This window comes from Erpetoichthys calabaricus, chromosome 1 (assembly GCF_900747795.2).
Source record: "Erpetoichthys calabaricus chromosome 1, fErpCal1.3, whole genome shotgun sequence".
Lineage (NCBI taxonomy): Eukaryota > Metazoa > Chordata > Cladistia > Polypteriformes > Polypteridae > Erpetoichthys > Erpetoichthys calabaricus.
In genome coordinates, this window is record NC_041394.2 from 293,997,703 (window position 1) to 294,018,731 (window position 21,029).

Consider the following 21,029-nt stretch of genomic DNA (forward strand, 5'->3'; position numbering starts at 1 on the left):
CGGCTTCTTATGAAATGGGGTAAGGAAAAACCAGCGACCCTTACATCAACCTGTACACACAAACTCAGAGTTGGAGATCTTCCTTAATTATGCTAGGCCACCAGAACGCTCCTCCTCAAATGTTAATTGAGTGGCTCTGATTTCCTGGAGACACCCGTGTTTGTGTTTATTATATTTTGTAGACATAAATGTTAAGCTTTTATCGCTATGAACAGACCTCACAATTGCTGACAGTTCAAATAGTTACAACTGAAATATTCTAATAAACACGTTGTAATGGCAGGCAGAAATTAGGAACTATCCTCCTTTTTTAAAGCACAGCAGAAGGGCCATCAAGGACACTGTACTTGATACATCGTTTATATCTTATAAAGAGGACAAATCGAACGTGATGTCAACTCGATATTCACGGCCAGTAACCCTTCCTCTACAAACATCACCACGTTATACAGGGACCGACCGAAATTGGAGTTGTTTCTGAATGGGCTTCTAGATGATCATTGACCCAACATTTAGGTAAGTAGATAAAAGCACAACAGATAGCAGCCAAACCAGGGAATGAACCCAACCTTCTCAAGCTGTGAGGTATCTGTGATGACCACCATTCCATTATGACACTCCCTGCAGAAATTCACGAACGGCTTACAATTTTACATGCAAATGTGAAAGGGAATGAAAAGAAAATTGCATCTGACAAAGCAAAACTGCTGGCCATATTCAAAGACTTAACGTTTAGGACGTGCTATCTATGTGATGAAGAGTCAATTATTTTGTCAATCAGCAATATAAGTGAAGTATGAAATCTCTGTGGAAGGTTTGTCGATTGATTGCAGCAAAACAATGGCCTCTTCCCACATCTGTGAAATATGTTAAATGGTTTAGTGATTTTGCAGATCACTTAAAGCGATTTATTAAAACATTCAGCTTAATCATTGATCCGATTACTGCCGGCACTAAGAAATGTGCTCATCCTTTTAAGTGGACTAAGTAGGCTTTTGAAACTTTAATAGAAAAATGAGTCGTACATCGGCCTCTGCGTTATTAAGGTGTTTCATTTGGACAGATAGAATGTTCAACCAGACAAAATTATTAGTGAGCTGAAAGATCTTTCTTTATGGGCTGTGCAGAAACATAGTTACCAATGTATGATTTCAGGCTGACAATTAGTATCGACTCAACCACTACTCAAAACAGAAATTTCTCAAAACATTTCTAATTACAACCACAGCTTATTTCTTCCTTAGAATATTTCAAGTGGACGTGGGACCTCATGTTGTCGTTTTATCGCAGTGTCATCCAGTCTGTTATCACTTTCTGTTTCATTGCCTGGTTTTGTCATCTTTCAAATAAGAATTCACAAAACAAATCTCTAGTAGGTTACCAATCTTGCCAATAAAACTACTGGAGCAGATGTGGATGATTTAGGAAATGTGAGACAGACAGACTGTTTTTGAAGAACGTGGACATCATCTGAGCTGATGACAGACATCCACGACACGCAGAACTCACCTTCAGTAAAATCAGGGAGGATAGTCGCTTTAAAGAGCATTCTCAGTGCAACACGGCGATTTAATAGCAAGTGACATAAAGTTACTCATATACAGTTTTAGGTGCAACTTGCTGTCAGACTGTCGAAGCACATGGCACAAAACTATCGTTTTTTTCGAATGATGTAAATATTTGTGTGCAACTTTTAAATTGTTTCTCTCTCAGCGTTTGTATTTTTGTCTGGGATGCAGCCGAGAAGACAAATGTCATGTTGTCTTCTGTAAACCTGACTAAATAAAAACCATGAACCTCATTAGCAGAAGTCGATACACAGAAACTGTTCCCTTTTCATAGCCGTACTAGGACTAAACCAGACTCGAGGTTGAAGCAATGCTGAAGAAACGTCAAAACAGAATCACTTTCACCAAGTAGGTTTGCTTTTCTTTTGGTTTCTTGAGAGTGAAGTCTCTCATAGACGTCTTTCCTTTGTTTGAGATGAGGTTTGGAATATTACATTGTGTGTGCTGCGATTATTTTATAGCACACCTGTAGAACCAGAACTGAAAAAATAACAATTTGATAATGGTGAGCCTAATTTGTTTAGCATACATGCAGCTGAAGTGAGGACATATCTTTAAGGCAGGGACTTTAAGTGATTAAAGCAGGCCTGAGCCATCACTTTTAGGCAGAGGCCATGAGCGGTTAGAGCAGATGCACTGTGACCAGTATAAAAGAACACACACGACAACGTGAAAGGTTTAGGGATCCTTGGTTAGGAAGGTCTTTACAGACATGAGCTCCAAATAGAAATGAGGGCAAAAAAGTAAAATGGCTGCCATACATAGTTGTTAGACAGGAAGTGATGTAATGGGAGGATGGCATTCTGGGAACCGGAAATGACATCAGAAGGAGGTGGGATCAAGGGCGGTATTCGGGGGTGGCAAGTGGGGTGACCGCCCCAGGCCCCACTTTTGAGGGCCGCGTGTCCCGTTCAAGTCGATTTGTCAAATTGTATTCTCCAGTTTATATATATTTGAGATGCTTCTAAGAGGAAAGTGAAATTCCGTACATGTATGAATTTGAAAACAATCCATAGTCGGAATATTAATGCACAAAAACATGTATCGCTAATGATAACCGGCTGACATGATTTCAACGTGAGTTATGACTGTGACATCCTGCATATCAAGACTCAGCGTATACTTGCAATCTGGGTATTTTTCTAGAAGATGCCCTGCTAATTTCCGCATGACACCGCATCGCATTTCACACTGTTGTGGTATAGTCATGAATTATGAATTGCACTTTTTTAATAGATTATATCGTAATATTTTGATAAAGTCCACATGCAAAAATTTAGCTGAATACTGTAATGAGAAAATCCAGTGTATGTTAATATTATTTTTATTAAATTTGCTCGCAACTTCATACAGTCCACACATACCAGTAACAGCGTTTGACCTAACCAGCCTCGTGTGGGCTTGGTCAGCCCTAGGCCCCGCACACCCCTAAGGCCGCCTCTGGGTGGGATCTTGACCAGCATAAGAGGAGGTGATGTTGGCGGTCTTCTGAGGACTGGAAGTGGCTTTAGGATGAGAGTTTGTTGGGAGGTCTGCAGGGAAAGAGGAGAGAGAGTTAGAGGGCAGTGCCAGCCCCAGGTCTGGTGGGGACATACAGATATTTGAGCCCATAAACTGACTCCCAAGAACACGTGTGACACCAGACAGAGAAAAAGATCCTATATTGGTTGTTAGAAGATAAGATATTGAAACAGCTCAGATAGTCGTTACCCATACCTGGTCGTTTTCACAAAGGGCTCACTGAATTTGCAAAATGTGTGGGCATTTAAGATGGTCAGGGAACTTCAAAAAGTTAGAAGCCGTCTGCAAGAAATGCCTCCTGCGCGCCACTGAACCAGAACTACAGTCATCAGCATCACTGAAGAACTGGACGATGATTGTACTGCTTCTGTGGCTTCTGTTCAGCCTGGATTGTATGCATACATGATGATACTACAAATGTATTTTGGGAGTGAAAGCCACATGTTCAAGCAAGTTACATTATATACAATGAGGGAAATAAGTATTGTTTAAAGCGAAAAAAATTCCCATGAGGCTAATCACAAGAAATCCTCGCCAGATATTGGTACAAGACTTCACAACACTATAGGCCATAAAGAAAGCTATATGAAATAAAGTGGAATGACACGGGGAAAAAGTATTGAACATGGTAGTTTAATACTTAGTGGAGAAGCCTTTGTTTGTAATGACAGCTTCAAGAAGCTTCCTGTATAAAGAAACCAATTGCCAGCAGTGCTCAGGTGTGATTTTTAACCCATTCTTCTGAAGTGATTGTCTTTAAATCTTGTGAACCCTGATCTTTAGTTCCTTCCACAGATGTTCAATCAGGTAAGTGACTGGGCCATTCTAACAACTTGATTTTCTTTCTCTGAAAGCAGCTGAGAGTTTCCCACATCTCATCCTCATCATCCTGGTGGAGGGTTGCAGGTTCATTTCAAGTATCTCTTGCTACATGGCCCATTCATTGTTCAAGGGATGAGAAACAGCCCCACACCATAATGCTTCCACGTCCAAACTTCACTGTTGGTATAGTGTTTTTTGTGTGATGTGCAGTGCCATTCCTTCTCCAAACATGGTCTCGTCTAACCAGACTACATTCACCCAGTACTTCGTAGGCTTGTCCAAATGTTGTCTAAGTATTTTTTAACATTACGAAAAACAATAACACCAATAAGTTAAGCGTATACCATCCATCCATCCATCCATCCTCTTCCGCTTATTCGAGGTCGGGTCGCGGGGGCAGCAGCTTGAGCAGAGATGCCCAGACTTCCCTCTCCCCAGCCACTTCTTCTAGCTCTTCCGGGAGAATCCCAAGGTGTTCCCAGGCCAGCCGAGAGACATAGTCCCTCCAGCGTGTCCTGGGTCTTCCCCGGGGCCTCCTCCTGGTTGGACGTGCCCGGAACACCTCACCAGGGAGGCGTCCAGGAGGCATCCTGATCAGATGCCCGAGCCACCTCATCTGACTCCTCTCGATGCGGAGGAGCAGCGGCTCTACTCTGAGCCCCTCCCGGATGACTGAGCTTCTCACCCTATCTTTAAGGGAGAGCCCAGACACCCTGCAGAGGAAACTCATTTCAGCCGCTTGTATACGCGATCTCGTTCTTTCGGTCACTACCCATAGCTCATGACCATAGGTGAGGGTAGGAACATAGATCGACTGGTAAATTGAGAGCTTTGCCTTATGGCTCAGCTCCTTTTTCACCACGACAGACCGATGCAGAGCCCGCATCACTGCGGACGCCGCACCGATCCACCTGTCGATCTCACGCTCCATTCTTCCCTCACTCATGAACAAGACCCCAAGATACTTGAACTCCTCCACTTGGGGCAGGATCTCGCTACCAACCCTGAGAGGGCACTCCACCCTTTTCCGGCTGAGGACCATGGTCTCGGATTTGGAGGTGCTGATTCCCATCCCAGCCGCTTCACACTCAGCTGCGAACCGATCCAGAGAGAGCTGAAGATCACGGCCTGATGAAGCAAACAGGACAACATCATCTGCAAAAAGTGTATACCTAAAGAGTTATTATCCAGTACCGTTTTTATATACTACCTTTAAAGATTTTATGAAATAAAATTTTCATTTAAAGGATTAACTTTTCATATTAGCTCGTTCCAATGTCAGTATGTAGCCCTAGTGTTTGATTTCTTGATTTATACATTCTGACATAGGTGGTGGGGCGTGGGGAAGGGGGTTTATGGCAGTCCTGGCGCAATGCTTGAGAAAAGTTGCGTAGCTACATTTATGCTCTTTTTTTTTTCATTTCATGTTTCTGTAAGAAGATCGATTGAATGTCATATCCCACAAGTGCTAAGTAAGTTATCTCTGAGTGGCACTAAACCCAGAAAAAGTCTCTACTACCTCTGTATTTAACTCACCAGTCTGCCAGCCAGCTCACAGTGCCAACTACCCTAATATAATGACAAAATTCTACGAAATAGAAGTGTAAAGATTATCCCTACCCATGTTTCAAGTTTGTAGTATCTTCACTAATTTATGCAAAAACGCAACATAACTACCAGATTCACTGTCAGTTTTTAAGCAAGATAACTGCTAGAGAGTACTTTTTAGTGTGCCAGGAACAAAGGTGTGGGTAGAGCAGTGTTTTTCAACCATTTTCTGTGGTGGCACACTTGTAACCCAAAACATTCCAAGGCGTACCACAATTCTTCCAAACAGAAAAGCATTAAATCTTTTAAGATGTGCTAAACTGTCCAAAGGGGCAGGACATGAGGCAGCAGAAAAAGCAGCTTTCGAGATTGATGTTCGTAGACACAGCACTTGGGTAAAGTATAATTTTCAATCATTGATGGTGATGAACAATTGAGTATAGTATTTGTGCAGTTTCAATTAAATCAGTCTTTAGCAGTTCTTTCAGCAGTTCTTTCAAAGTCAACAGTCGTTCTTGATCATTTAAGTTTTACTTTGACATGTCTCTGAGAATTAATACATTGGCTTCGTTTTCTTATTGCCTTCTTGGAAGGCATTCAAATTCAGGTTGTACTTGCTCAAGCGGTATCTTTTTTAAAAGGTCAGGAGTCAGGTTTAAACTTTACCATCAACTTTTTTTTAATTCCTTTGTATAATTATGTAATTCAGTATATATTGACTTAAGCATGGGAAAGGTGCTATATAAATAAAATGTATTATTATTATTATTAACTTATGTATTAATTTTATAATTACGTTATAATATTAGCTGTGATTAATCTCAATTAATTAAATACATTTATGCGATTAAATAGGTAATTTTTTTAATGGATTCCCAGCCCGAATATATATAATATATATATCCACAAAGAGAGAAAATTGCACATTTTAAAATAGTTTTTATTCCTAAGCTTTCGACAACCTGCCAGGTGTCATTATCAGAGGAAAGTGATTAGACATATAGAAATCAAAGGCAATTTATAGCAAGTGAAGGGTGGTGGTGGAGGGAGAGGTTGTTAGGTGGGGTGCATTAATAAGGTGGGGTTTGGAAGTTGTAGGTCATAAAGTCTTTTTTATTCTTGGATGTTCATCCTTTTATGCCTGCATGTGGGTTCAAGTGCAAGTGTCTGTTAATGGCGTTTTCATTAGGGAGCCAAGATTCAGCCAGCTCTCTGGCACTTTTAGTATTGGCCCTGAATTTTACTTTCACAGTGTCCCAGTTAAATGTGTATCTGGTGGAACTTGTATATGTGTAAATGAGAAACTGTGGGTCTTTCTTCCTTCTGTCGGCATTGCAATGTTCTTGTATATGTTTTGTTCGTCTTTTTGATGTTTGTCCCACATATACTGCTACAAGTTCCACAGGGAAGGTCCCCTTGTCCTGGGCAAGTGGTTCAAATGCATTTGTAAGAACATTAAAACAATCTAGATGAGAACAGGCCATTCAGCCCAACAAAGCTTGCCAGTCCTATCCACATAATTCATCTAAAAAAAACATCAAGTCGAGTTATGAAAGTCCCTAAAGTCTTACTGTCTACCACACTACTTGGTAGCTTATTCCAAGTTTCTATCGTTTTTTGTGTAAAGAAAAACTTCCTAATGTTTGTGTGAAATTTACCCTTAACAAGTTTCAAACTGTGTCCCCGTGTTCTTGATGAACTTATTTTAAAATAACTGTCTTGATCCACTGTACTAATTCCCTTCATAATTTTAAACACTTCAATCATGTCACCTCTTAATCTTCTTTTGCTTAAACTGTATAGGCTTAGCTCTTTTAATTTTTCCTCATAATTTATCCTCTTTAGCCTTGGAATCAGCCTAGTTGCTCTTCTCTGGACCTTTTCTAGTGCTGCTATGTCCTTTTTTGTAGCCTGGAGACCAAAACTGCACACAGTACTCCAGATGAGGCCTCACCAGTGCATTATAAAGGTTGAGCATAACCTCCTTGGACTTGTACTCCACACATCGTGCTATATAACCTAACATTCTGTTAGCCTTCTTAATGGCTTCTGAACACTGTCGGGAAGTCGATAGCTTAGAGTCCACTATGACTCCTAAATCCTTCTCATAAGGTGTACTCTCGATTTTCCGACTGCCCATTCTGTATTCAAACCTCACATTTTTACTTCCTATGTGTAATACTTTACATTTACTGACATTAAATTTCATCTCCCACAAATCTGCCCAAGCCTGTATGCTATCCTAGTCCTTCTGTAATTATTCCAAATGATTCAAAAAAAAAAACGGATTCCAAATTATCTGCCAATCTTGGTATCATCTATAAACTTAAACAGTTTGTTATTTATATCCCTACCTAAATCATTTATATATATTAAAAATTGCAGCAGCCCTAGCAGTGACCCCTGTGGAACACCACTCTTAATGTTTCTCAAATCATTGTTCAAAGCCCGTCTTGTCCTGCATTTTGTCGTCTTATTTTCCTGTTCCACCTCTGTTCCTTGCTGATGTTCATTCTGAATTCAAACAGCAGAGGATTATTCCTTTTTATCTGAAAGGACGTACCTAACATTTGATCTGTTGATGGTAGACATCTAATTTCAGAGCGGTCTAACCTCCTGTATTCTTAGTGTTCCGATTTTTTCTTGCCTGATGGCATTGTGAGCCTTGCCAGTTCACCTATTCTTTCATCTTTCTTATAGGCTTGTTGCTGAATTTGATCCAAGAGTCGTAAGTGGTTTAGAAAAAAGCAGTCCTAAAACGATGTGAAAATCAATCCCGAGGGTACTCTCATCAGTGGAGGCTCTGGTGCAGTGGCAGGTTATTCTTAATGGCCTTAAACATAATGCTTAGGTGTGTTTGAATGAAGTGGATCTCTAACTGTAACCTTCATTTTGTTTAACAAATTCTCAAACTTGACATACATCTGGAAAATAAAAAACCTAATACTAACACACAAGTTAAAAATGTCTGGGATCAATTAGACATGTGACTTCACTTTTCAGAATGGCTTGCTATGTAGTTGTACCTTGAAATGTCAATCAACATCAGAAGGTCTGCACATTTCTCACTTTTATCATAAATCATTAGAGTATAATTAATCAACTACAGACTAAGCAATCAGAGTGTAAATTGACAGCAGAATATACAAATCCATTTATTTGTTATTGCGTCATTTTCTAACCTGCTTAATTCAGACGAGGGTCACCGGCTTGTGTGGGGTGGGCTGGAGCCTATCCAAGCTAGCATAGTGCACAAGGCAGGAAGCAAACCCAGGATAGGGCACGAGGGTGAACACACACACACACACAAAACACCCTAGGGCCAATTTAGCATCACCAATTTACCTAACCTGGGAGGAAACAGGAGCACCCAGAGGAAGGCAAGGCAGACACGGGGAGGACCCACAACCCAAGCCCTGGTCTCCATACTGTGAGGCAGCAGCACTACCGCTACGCCACCGTGCTGCTCCTGCTTAGCATCTGAGGTGACAAAAATTTGTGTAACGCAATTTGTTGTCTCTTTATATGAGAAAGGGGCCCCCGACTCTCAATCACAAGAATTTCAAAGCTTTTCCTGCAAAAATGATCAAGATATTAAAGAAAGAAATGTTTCAAAGTGAAATTACTTCATATATACTTAATTTCATTCTAGATTGTGTGACTTATTTATTTAAAGTTAATATAAAAATATTGAAATAAATAATTGGACCACACTGTACATTTTCAAAAATATTAAATGCTTCATTTTATCATTTTCCATCATTTTAATGTAACCGTATATTTTGTGTTCCATTTACTAAAAAGAAATTAGCTGGGCTAAGCACCCAAAAAAGAACAGAAAAAAAAATCTGCCTATTAGTTTATAAATCATTCATACAATTTGGATTCTATACACATTTTAAAAAGTAAATTATTAAGAACTATTTTTTTATTACAAGTTACATAACAAAGTTAATTACAGTGCAAATTGTCCCTTAAGACATTCTCTGGACGTGACTTGTGTTTACATTCTACTTCTTAATCCGATAAATTAATCCGCTCGCTACGTATTCCGATATGTCAATTGTTACTATCCACAGAGTGTACAAAATATAGACAATCGACAAAACCGATTGTTTTACTAATCAGCTACTATTTATAATTTGTGAATTCAACAACACAATTGACTCATAATATACATGTCTGTTTGCATATTAATGGCACATTAATGCACATCTTTACACACATATATATGTACAGTACATACATACATACAGTGGTGTGAAAAACTATTTGCCCCCTTCCTGATTTCTTATTCTTTTGCATGTTTGTCACACAAAATGTTTCTGATCATCAAACACATTTAACCATTAGTCAAATATAACACAAGTAAACACAAAATGCAGTTTTTAAATGATGGTGTTTATTATTTAGGGAGAAAAAAAAATCCAAACCTACAAAAAAAGTGTGAAAAAGTAATTGCCCCCTGAACCTAATAACTGGTTGGGCCACCCTTAGCAGCAATAACTGCAATCAAGCGTTTGCGATAACTTGCAATGAGTCTTTTACAGCGCTCTGGAGGAATTTTGGCCCACTCATCTTTGCAAAATTGTTGTAATTCAGCTTTATTTGAGGGTTTTCTAGCATGAACCGCCTTTTTAAGGTCATGCCATAGCATCTCAATTGGATTCAGATCAGGACTTTGACTAAGCCACTCCAAAGTCTTCGTTTTGTTTTTCTTCAGCCATTCAGAGGTGGATTTGCTGGTGTGTTTTGGGTCATTGTCCTGTTGCAGCACCCAAGATCGCTTCAGCTTGAGTTGACGAACAGATGGCCGGACATTCTCCTTCAGGATTTTTTGGTAGACAGTAGAATTCATGGTTCCATCTATCACAGCAAGCCTTCCAGGTCCTGAAGCAGCAAAACAACCCAGACCATCACACTACCACCACCATATTTTACTATTGGTATGATGTTCTTTTTCTGAAATGCTGTGTTCCTTTTACGCCAGATGTAACGGGACATTTGCCTTCCAAAAAGTTCAACTTTTGTCTCATCAGTCCACAAGGTATTTTCCCAAAAGTCTTGGCAATCATTGAGATGTTTCTTAGCAAAATTGAGACGAGCCCTAATGTTCTTTTTGCTTAACAGTGGTTTGCGTCTTGGACATCTGCCATGCAGGCCGTTTTTGCCCAGTCTCTTTCTTATGGTGGAGTCGTGAACACTGACCTTAACTGAGGCAAGTGAGGCCTGCAGTTCTTTAGACGTTGTCCTGGGGTCTTTTGTGACCTCTCGGATGAGTCGTCTCTGCGCTCTTGGGGTAATTTTGGTCGGCCGGCCACTCCTGGGAAGGTTCACCACTGTTCCATGTTTTTGCCATTTGTGGATAATGGCTCTCACTGTGGTTCGCTGGAGTCCCAAAGCTTTAGAAATGGCTTTATAACCTTTACCATACTGATAGATCTCAATTACTTCTGTTCTCATTTGTTCCTGAATTTCTTTGGATCTTGGCATGATGTCTAGCTTTTGAGGTGCTTTTGGTCTACTTCTCTGTGTCAGGCAGCTCCTATTTAAGTGATTTCTTGATTGAAACAGGTGTGGCAGTAATCAGGCCTGGGGGTGACTACGGAAATTGAACTCAGGTGTGATACACCACAGTTAGGTTATTTTTTAACAAGGGGGCAATTACTTTTTCACACAGGGCCATGTAGGTTTGGATTTTTTTTCTCCCTAAATAATAAAAACCATCATTTACAAACTGCATTTTGTGTTTACTTGTGTTATATTTGACTAATGGTTAAATGTGTTTGATGATCAGAAACATTTTGTGTGACAAACATGCAAAAGAATAAGAAATCAGGAAGGGGGCAAATAGTTTTTCACACCACTGTACATACCGTACTGTGACTTTATAAAATGTAAAAAAAAAAGATGTTGCCAATTTAAGTACAGTAACTAAATTACTTCACAGGATGAATTTTAATGTCACATCAGGCTTACTTTTGGTGTATAATTTAATTTTGTCTATATGCCCTTTTATTTCTATGCATATATTTTATGTACAAATGTATAATTAGTAATAAAGAATGATTCATTAATATGCAAACATTTTCTTTGTTTCAAGTGAGCTTCTAATAGGCCACCAAACTTTGTTCACGGCTCGCATCTTGTTCCTGCTGCAAATGCTTTTACCATCCATTATTGAAAGTTGCTGTTTCTTATTTTGATTTCATGAAGTAAGCTGTCCTTCTCCATCTGAGATTCAGCTAGAGCAAGCTTGGCTTTCGACAGCTCCAGCTTCAAACATTCATTCTCTTCAAGAAGCTGAAAAAGTAAAAAAAGATAATAGTAATTAAAAACAAGCCACAAAATGTACACATGGCACAGTATTCAGTCAACTGCTTTGAAAATTGGAGCTATGGTCGTCCAAACAAACAGCAGGCTGGTGCAACGGAGAAACTTTGGGGTGCCAGACAGGCTGTGCCCATTTACTTGTAGGAAATCAAACAAAAACAACTTGCACTGACATTCAGTAAATTTTCAACAAAACAAGTTTGCCCTTTAGCAGTTGGGCTATTGTTGTGATGTGATATTTTGCATATAAGTTGATACATATTTTGTATGTCTTTATTTGTAACTTAGGCAAAGCAATGTAATATTAGTGTTACATTAGTGAGAAGCATTCATGTTTAAACCCCCCACCGCGGTTGGGGGGATGTGCCTCAGACAAGTTTGGTAAATGTTTCTCTGAAGTCTCTCAACTCCCACACAAAGCCAGGCTGCCTAACTGCCGAGCTTTACCTTAACATATGGTTTTGGGGGCTGGCAGGTGTGAAGGTGTTCTATCCCCCCATTGGTCTGAAGTATGGCTGTGTGGAATTGGCTTGTATCAGAAGCCTTTAAGTACCTATTGGCTCCAGGGGTTGGACAGAACATCTATACTTTTGCTCACTCCCTCACTCTCTCCCTCCCTCTTTCCAAATGATAAAAGACCATCTCACACCATGAACTGAAAAGGACAACACAATGAAGAGCACAGCTCGGCAGCCATATTGAGACAGGTATGCGGCCTGTTCTGAAGAAAGCTGACCACAAATGATGCCTTAACTAGAGACATTTTTAAGTAACTAACAAGTCTGTGTGCTGCCTGAAACTACACATCACCATTTATCAGGTTGTATGGTTGCCAATATTCAAATGTACTTTGCATATTGTTATTATTTATGAATGTTATCAATAATACATTGTTTAAATTGTAACTTAACTCCTGCTTGTCTTTTACTACACCTAATTGCCTGAAGTTATAGATGTAGAAGGGAAGGTGGGGAGAAGTTATATACTATAATACTTTATAAACATTGGTAAGTCTGTGAGATCTGAGGCATTCTGACAAAGGCTACATATTAATAATACACAAGGGGAAAGTAGAGTAAAATATTTCTCTACCAAGGCAAAACAGCTATTTAAACGATTTAAACAAAATCTCTCTGTAAGGATGCGAAGCGCTTCTCCTTGGGTTGCTTAAACGGTAAGAGACGCCTTCCTCCAGGCAGTCTCGTTTTTATAGCCCCGGCAGTGGAAGGGACGAAGTTGTCTGCCCTCACTGGTGGTCTTTCTGTGCTGTGGTGCAAAAAATGAGACAAGGTAGTGAGCGGCAGCACCCCCTCTCGGCTTGGGGTGGTATCACATGCATTACCTGTGAAGAACTCTGAACAGGAGGGACCCTTTGACGAGCAGGTGTTACATTTTTAGCTTTTTATTAATGGCAGACATACCATGTTGGCAACTAAATATTTTTGTAACAATAAATTATATTCAAAAATAACAGTGATAATAGAAAGTACAGTACATATAATACATGTGTTTTTAACATCACTTAACAATAACACATAGTTAAAAGACAAAACCAAACAGGCTTGTGGTGGCTGAAACAGCAATGACCGACAGCAGACTCTAACTAAAATGGCATTGATTGTGTTTTTCTTTATTTGTTGCTCATGGCTAACCCCAGTTCACATTTCTTAAACGTTACATTTTTCAAAGAAAATGCCCAGCAGAGTTAAAATCTGTGTTGCAGTCTCTGTCTTCCCTGACATTTCAATAACATGTATTGGAGTTTTGTTTTGATATGTAAAATAGAAAAATACAAGTTGAAAATAATCTCTCGCAATGTAAATGTAAAAAATTAATCAAAAATTCGTATTTGGTGTTTTAGGAGAGACAAACATTTACCAATGCTTAAACGGTATTTTTAAAAATTTATACTGCATGTTGTGTTCTTATTATACCGTGCCTCAATAAAACAAAATTCCTCAAGAATAAGTGTTAACACATTTCTATGGCATTGCTCCACTGGGAGCCAAATTGTTTCATGAAGGCAGACAGACAGACATGACAACAGCAAAGGTGCTTTCACATTTTATACAAAAACAGCTAAAAAGGAAGATGATATGCCTGTCCGTGGTTGGACATAGCTGCCAGGATTAAAGCAGGTACTTTATAACCCTAAAAAGAATATGTTAAAGAAATATGTTAAATCTGACTGCAGACAGTACATATACAAACACTTTATCACTCTGTCTGTGTGTGTGCAACCCAGGTACTAGTAGTTTATTTTGTTAATGTGTCGAAGACGCCATGGCTAAGATGCACACTAAGTCAAAGATCTGTTAACAATGGACTTTTCTCTCCTAGCTTGTTACATTACATACTCAAATTAAAACACATCAACATGGAAAAGGTACCTATCATTAACATGACAAATTGTAGAGCTTTTTAAAGTGCGTTCATATATAAAGCACCTATTGCACAAGCCTATATCTGACCGTTCGTATGAAACATCTCGGCCCCCATTTAACCAGTTTTTTTTTTTAATTGGGGCACAATTATTCTACAGTGAAATTTGTTGAGACTGTTCCATTTGTGTTGAGATAACCTGAACAGATCGCCCAATACAAAGTCAAGAAATTTCAAAAACTCCCATTGGTGAACCTGCAAACTTGTCTATCAAAACAGAGAAACATTCTGTGCAACTTTAATTACAAATTAGATTACTGTTTCAATTTTACCTTGACTGCAGTTATGTGTATTTTGCATATTTTCCTCTTTTTCACCTCTGCTACCGATGACAAACAGATCCCCAATATAAGTTAATGAAACCCAGGCAGACTGCGTGCGTGGGAAGACTGATAGTCATGGTCACTGGCTGTTTATGCGGGCAACTGATCGGGCAGTAAATCTGGCATCTGCAAGTCCAGTTGGGCACACACGGAATCCTTTCCATCAGCTTGTTGTGTCTGCTTTATGAAATCAGGCTTGAGTGCAAATAGAAGAGAACCAGTGCATCAGCATTTCACTTCTCCCCGTGCTTTAAGTCAGTGTTTCCTGTGGACCAACACTGGTTGTTTTGTGCTTGTCTGCAAAATTTCAGACATGTCAAGTATATTAACTCTGTTATTGCCTACTGCCGGTCCACAGAACTCCATTGCTATTAAACCCAGAAAATCAAGCAGCTCAAAACCTCACAGGGGAAACCTCACTCTTTGATCGAATGTTTATCAATCAAGCTGCTTGAAACTCCACAGAGAGCCCCTTGTTTACAAAGAGATTAACTAAAAAACAGTGCACTTGTCAGAAAGGTTATAAAACCACTGTAACTTCACTGATCTTCATCTGGATATGAATGAAGTGCCCTGTGGCCATAACTATTTCACTGACATTATAATAATATGCTAGCTGTATAAGCCCGTACTGTAAAAAGCCTGGGGTCCTAGAAACTATTGAAATTGTCAGAAAAAAAATTGAAATGTAGAGATGTCAGGTAATTGAAAGGAACTACTCTGGGCATCTCTCTCCTAGGAGGATTCATTTTGCCGACGTGTTTGCATCGCTTGTGCATTAGCGGCAGGAGGAAAAGTAAAAGGGATACCGTTTTGTCAATGTCAGTAGCTAAGCGACTATGTCTTTAATTTTGCTGACGTGCAGGCCCCACTTGTGTTATTAGCAGCTAAGGGAGTTTTCTGTTTCCTCCGAGGTGGAGCCCTTACCCCGACTTCACCTCTCACTTCCGGGCCGGACAGACACACACACTTCCACGCGTTGACGTTTATATATAAGACTAGGGTGACCAGATGTTACGGTGACAGGGACAGTCCCAATTTCAAGCTACAAGTCCCGATAAATAACTGACGAATATCAAAATGTCCCAGTTTTAACAGGCTGCCCATCTAATAAAGTTTGTCACTGCTGCAAACATTGCTTTGCCAAAACAAACATTGTCACAATGTATTTACAACAACTTGCACAAAACTCCAAAAGGAAACCCCATTTGATTAACAACTTGCATTATATTTAAACAGCATTGCAAGGAGGGACGAGAAGCAGACAAAAACAGAGCTGTGCCATTTATTTGTGTATACTTCAAACACTGTTTGCAATCCTGTGAAAGGGTTTTTTTTCTTTCCCATGCCCTCATCCTTCTCTGATGATGATGAGATAAAGCAGACATTAAACAATTGAGGATGTGATTTATGTGTAGGCATACATGTTACTCAAGTATCCCAGTTTGGGACTTTGAAATCTAATCACCCTACAATTTACCACAATCACCTGATATCCATAATGGTCACCTGCTCTAATAAAGTTTGCCTTACACTTCTGTTATTCCCTAACATTTGTCAAAACTGAATTGCTCTGCAGGTCCCATTTTAAGAAAATGAATATGGCCAGACATGCTCAAGCACAGATGGAGTTAATTAGAAAGGTTTTTATTATTTTTTTTGGTTATTATCACTGTATATAAATATGTGTGTGTGTGTATGTGTGCAAGAGAGTGGACCCTGTGATGGACTAGAGTCCTGCCAAGGCCTGTTTTCAGCCTTTTGCCCAGTCCTTGGTACCCACAACCCTGAAATGGATTTAGAAGGTTCTAGAACCTAGCTAGTGAACTCAGACCATTGAGGGCCATAGTGCCAACAGAGCCCTCAAATGTACCTGAAAGTTACGCCGTGTGTACATTTTCTACTTGTTTTGTTTAAATGAGGAGCAATCTGAAATAAAAAAAAATTAAAAATGTAGAGATTTGTGTGTGTTTTTACAACAGTCTAAATTAAGCTCAATCACCTTTTACTTTCTTGTTGGCAGTCAATCGAGAAGTTTAAGGCAGCATGCTGCTTCTGTGGTTACACAGTAGCAATGACTCAGCCATGAGAAAAGAACTCCATGACTGCAGAGCTCCTTGCCAGAATTGTAGTTAAAAGCAGATTTTGGTACAGGTGTAGAAAGCCTGTACAGTAAGCAAAGTTCCCAAAAGCACAATGATGGAAGCTGAAAGAATATGTAACCACCAGGACTATTTCAAAGGCTGAGAGGATAACAGCAATATGTATCCTAATCCTATGGGACAGTGGCTAGATGCAATTCCTGAGAACAAGAAGGGAGGCTGCTCAAGGCAGACTTTGCTGTATCCTGTGGCAAAACTAAAATGGAGCTTTTCAATGAAGTACAGAAAAATGGGTGAGAATAAATGACTTCAAAAATGATTATATAGAATAAAGAGTAGTGAAACGTCAAGCAAAATGACACCTTTTATTGGCTAACTAAAAAGATTACAATATGCAAGCTTTCGAGACAACTCAGGCCCCTTCTTCAAGCAAGATGTAATACAGAAACTGGAATTCCCTGTGTTTACATACACACTAGGACAAATAACAACAAAATGCCTGAAGAAGGGGCCTGAGTTGCCTCGAAAGCTTGCATATTGTAATCTTTTTAGTTAGCCAATAGTCATTTTGCTTGGCTTTTCACTGCATTCATAATGGCTAACACGGTACAACACCCTAGTACTATAGAATAAAGAGAAAATTACAGTTTTGCCAAAGTGTTTTTCAGATGGCCATGGATAACAGCAACTTCTTTGAAGCAAAGAAAAGAGTGTAAAAGGTATGGTAGTTCAGCCCGGACACAAACAGGCAGACGCAGAATGTCCTGAAAACACACACGTTTATTTACAGTTCCCACACACAACACAGTGCCCATGCACCAAACACCCTTCAAAAGTCCGTCTCTCCCGTTTGGACTTCCTTCTACCGCCTTTACTCCTCTCATCCCAAGCTCCGTCTTCTTCCTCCCGACTCCAGCTCGTCTACTCGAGGGAGGCGGCCTCTTTTATAGCCACCCGGATGTGCTCCAGGTGCTCTGTGACGGTCTTCCGGCAGCACTTCCTGGTGTGGCGCAAGTGCCACATGAGCACCCAGAAGCACTCTGTGTGTCCCTGGAATTCCTTTCGGCAGCACTTCCGGGTGTGGCGGAAGTGCTGACATCCAGAGCTCCACAATCCTCTGGGCCACGGACCCCAATAGGGTTGAGCCTCCATGCTCAGTTCCCGTGGCCCCCATACAGACCAAGGCGGCTGCTCTCTTGTAGTCCAGGGGAGGTATAGTCCCTCTCCTGGTCCTTCCAGGCATCCTGGCCGGGCATAACCCCCGGCCGTCCGTCACAAAGAAAGCTTAGAACAAAAGAAGAAAAAATGAGAACACAATGTTCCCTATGAAAAGGCAAGACACACTGAAAATGACGGGCTGTCTGAGAACAAAAGTGCAACACTAGCTATGAAATTATGTGAATTTCCCCTTGGGATTAATAAAGTATCTATCTATCTATCTATCTATGAAATGAAAATGTAAGCAGACCAGGCCTGCTTTATTATGGCACTTTTTTAAAGAATGCCTTAGCTAAATTAAGAAAAAATGGACGCTTTAAATTACAGATATCTCTCTCTCTATTTCTTTCTCTCCTGGTTATTCTGAAGCAAAGCTTGCCATTTTGGACACTGATTTGAATCGCTCTGGTTGTATCTTTTCTTCTGTTTTTGGCTTCTAGTAAACTTAAGTAATAATTTAAATAAAAGTGCGACCGTTACCTCACTGCCTTGTTTATTGATATCATCTTCCCTAAGTAATAAGTAGATAATAGCAAGCTGTAATTGTTCGAGTGATTTGTTATCTGACATACTCCTGTCAAAGGCCTGTCTTATAAGTTTTAAGGTTAAGTTCTTTCAAAAGCAGCACTTCAAATAGGGCCCACCGTGTCTCAGCATGGGAAGACTTTCAAGTAAGCCCTTGGCTTCTGTTAGATTGTGTAGCCCCTTTCAAAGGCAGGTATCTGAGTAAGACAAGCGTGGCAGGACTAGCCCTTGCAGCGGTTCCTGCCTTTTGCTATGGTATTCTGAAGTGTAGCCCCTTCAGAGAAAGTGCCCAGTGGCAGCGATTCCTTGGCAGCTGTAAATGTATTCTTGCTTGCTCTGTTTTGAAGCTAAGGTCATCAGACATAGCAATGTTGCTTGACTGAATACTTATGTACATGTGCTTTCTCAATTTTTTTTATTTTTAATAAATTTACAAAAACCTCAAGTAAACTTTTTTCACGTTGTCAATATGGGGTGTTGTGTGTAGAATTCTGAGGAAAAAAATGAATTTAATCCATTTTGGAATAAGGCTGTAACATAACAAAAGGTGGAAAAAGTGATGCGCTGTGAATACTTTCTGGATGCACTGTATAATAGGTAATTGGCTCACACTAGAATATGTGAAGACTCTTTGGGGGCTGGCAATTTCAGAAGTATGACTGAATGCTGATCTGCAAATAATCACAATACTTTCTTCTTCTTCATCATCTTCTTCTTTCGGCTGCTCCCGTTAGGGGTTGCCACAGCGGATCATCTTCTTCCATATCTTTCTGTCCTCTGCATCTTGTTCTGTTACACCCATCACCTGCATGTCCTCTCTCACCACATCCATAAACCTTCTCTTAGGCCTTCCTCTTTTCCTCTTCCCTGGCAGCTCTATCCTCAGCATCCTTCTCCCAATATACCCAGTATCTCTCCTCTGCAAATGTCCAAACCAACGCAATCTCACATCTCTGACTTTGTCTCCCAACCGTCCAACTTGAGCTGACCCTCTAATGTACTCATTTCTAATCCTGTCCATCCTCGTCACACCCAGTGCAAATTTTAGCATCTTTAACTCTGCCACCTCCAGCTCTGTCTCCTGCTTTCTGGTCAGTGCCACCATCTCCAACCCATATAACATAGCTGGTCTCACTACCGTCCTGTAGGCCTTCCCTTTCACTCTTGCTGATACCCGTTTGTCACAAATTACTCCTGACACTCTTCTCCACCCATTCCACCCTGCCTGCACTCTCTTCTTCACCTCTCTTCCACAATCCTCATTACTCTGTACTGTTGATCCCAAGTATTTAAACTCATCCACCTTTGCCAACTCTACTCCCTGCATCCTCACCACTCCACTGACCTCCTTCTCATTTACACACATGTATTCTATCTTGTTCCTACTGACCTTCATTTCTCTCCTCTCTAGAGCATATCTCCACCTCTCCAGGGTCTCCTCAACCTGCTCCCTACTATCGCAACAGATCACAATGTCATCAGCAAATATCATAGTCCACGGAGACTACTGTCTAATCTCATCTGTCAACCTGTCCATCACCACTGCAAATAAGAAAGGGCTCAGAGCCGATCCCTGATGTAATCCCACCTCCAACTTGAATGCATCCGTCACTCCTACCGCAGACTTCACCACTGTCACACTTCCCTCGTACATATCCTGTACAACTCTTACGTATTTCTCTGCCATTCCCGACTTCCTCATACAATACCACAGCTCCTCTCAAGGTGCCCTGTCATATGCTTTCTCCAGGTCCACAAAGACACAATGCAACTCCTTCTGGCCTTCTCTAAACTTCTCCATCAACATCCTCAGAGCAAACAATGCATCTGTGGTGCTCTTTCTTGGCATGAAACCATACTGCTGCTCACTAATCATCACCTCACTTCTTATCCTAGCTTCCACTACTCTTTCCCATAACTTCATGCTGTAGCTCATCAATTGTTTTCCCCTGTATTTACTGCAGTCCTGCACATCCCCCTTATTCTTAAATATCGGCACCAGTACACTTCTTCTCCACTCCTCAGGCATCCTCTCATTTTCTAACATTCCATTAAACAATGTGGTTAAAAATTCCACTGCCATCTCTCTTAAACAACATGGAATGTCATCTGGACCAACGGCCTTTCCATTTTTCATCCTCTTCATAGCTGTCCTTGCTTCCTCCTTGCTAATCCGTTGCACTTCCTGATTCACTATCTCCACATCATCCAACCTCTTCTCTCTCTTGTTCTCTTCATTCATCAGCCTCTCAAAGTACTCTTTCCATCTGCTCAAAACACTCTCCTCGCTTGTGAGTATGTTTCCATTTTTATCCTTTATCACCCTAACCTGCTGCACATCTTTCCCAGCTTGGTCCCTCTGTCTATCCAATCGATACAGGTCCTTTTCTCCCTCCTTAGTGTCCAACCTCTCATACAACTCATTATACGCCTTTTCCTTAGCCTTCGCCACCTGTCTCTTCACCTTGCTCCTTATCTCCTTGTACTCTTGTCTACTTTCTGCATCTCTCTGACTATCCCACTTCTTCTTTGCCATCCTCTTCCTCTGTATACTCTCCTGTATTTCCTCATTCCACCACCAGGTTTCCTTTTCCACCTTCCTCTTTCCAGATGTCACGCCATGGACC

The 21,029-nt window shown here is 40.4% G+C and overlaps 1 protein-coding gene across 1 annotated transcript in view; it reads right to left on the bottom strand.

Moving 5' to 3' along the window:
- Positions 1-9,179: 9,179 nt before the first annotated feature.
- bltp3b (bridge-like lipid transfer protein family member 3B) overlaps positions 9,180-21,029 on the bottom strand; it is a 243,416-nt gene continuing 231,566 nt past the window's right edge. The window contains exon 21 of the mRNA XM_028816858.2: positions 9,180-11,762. Coding sequence (XP_028672691.1) covers positions 11,637-11,762 — 126 coding nt within the window. The 3' untranslated portion in view covers positions 9,180-11,636. The remainder of the gene's footprint in view (positions 11,763-21,029) is intronic.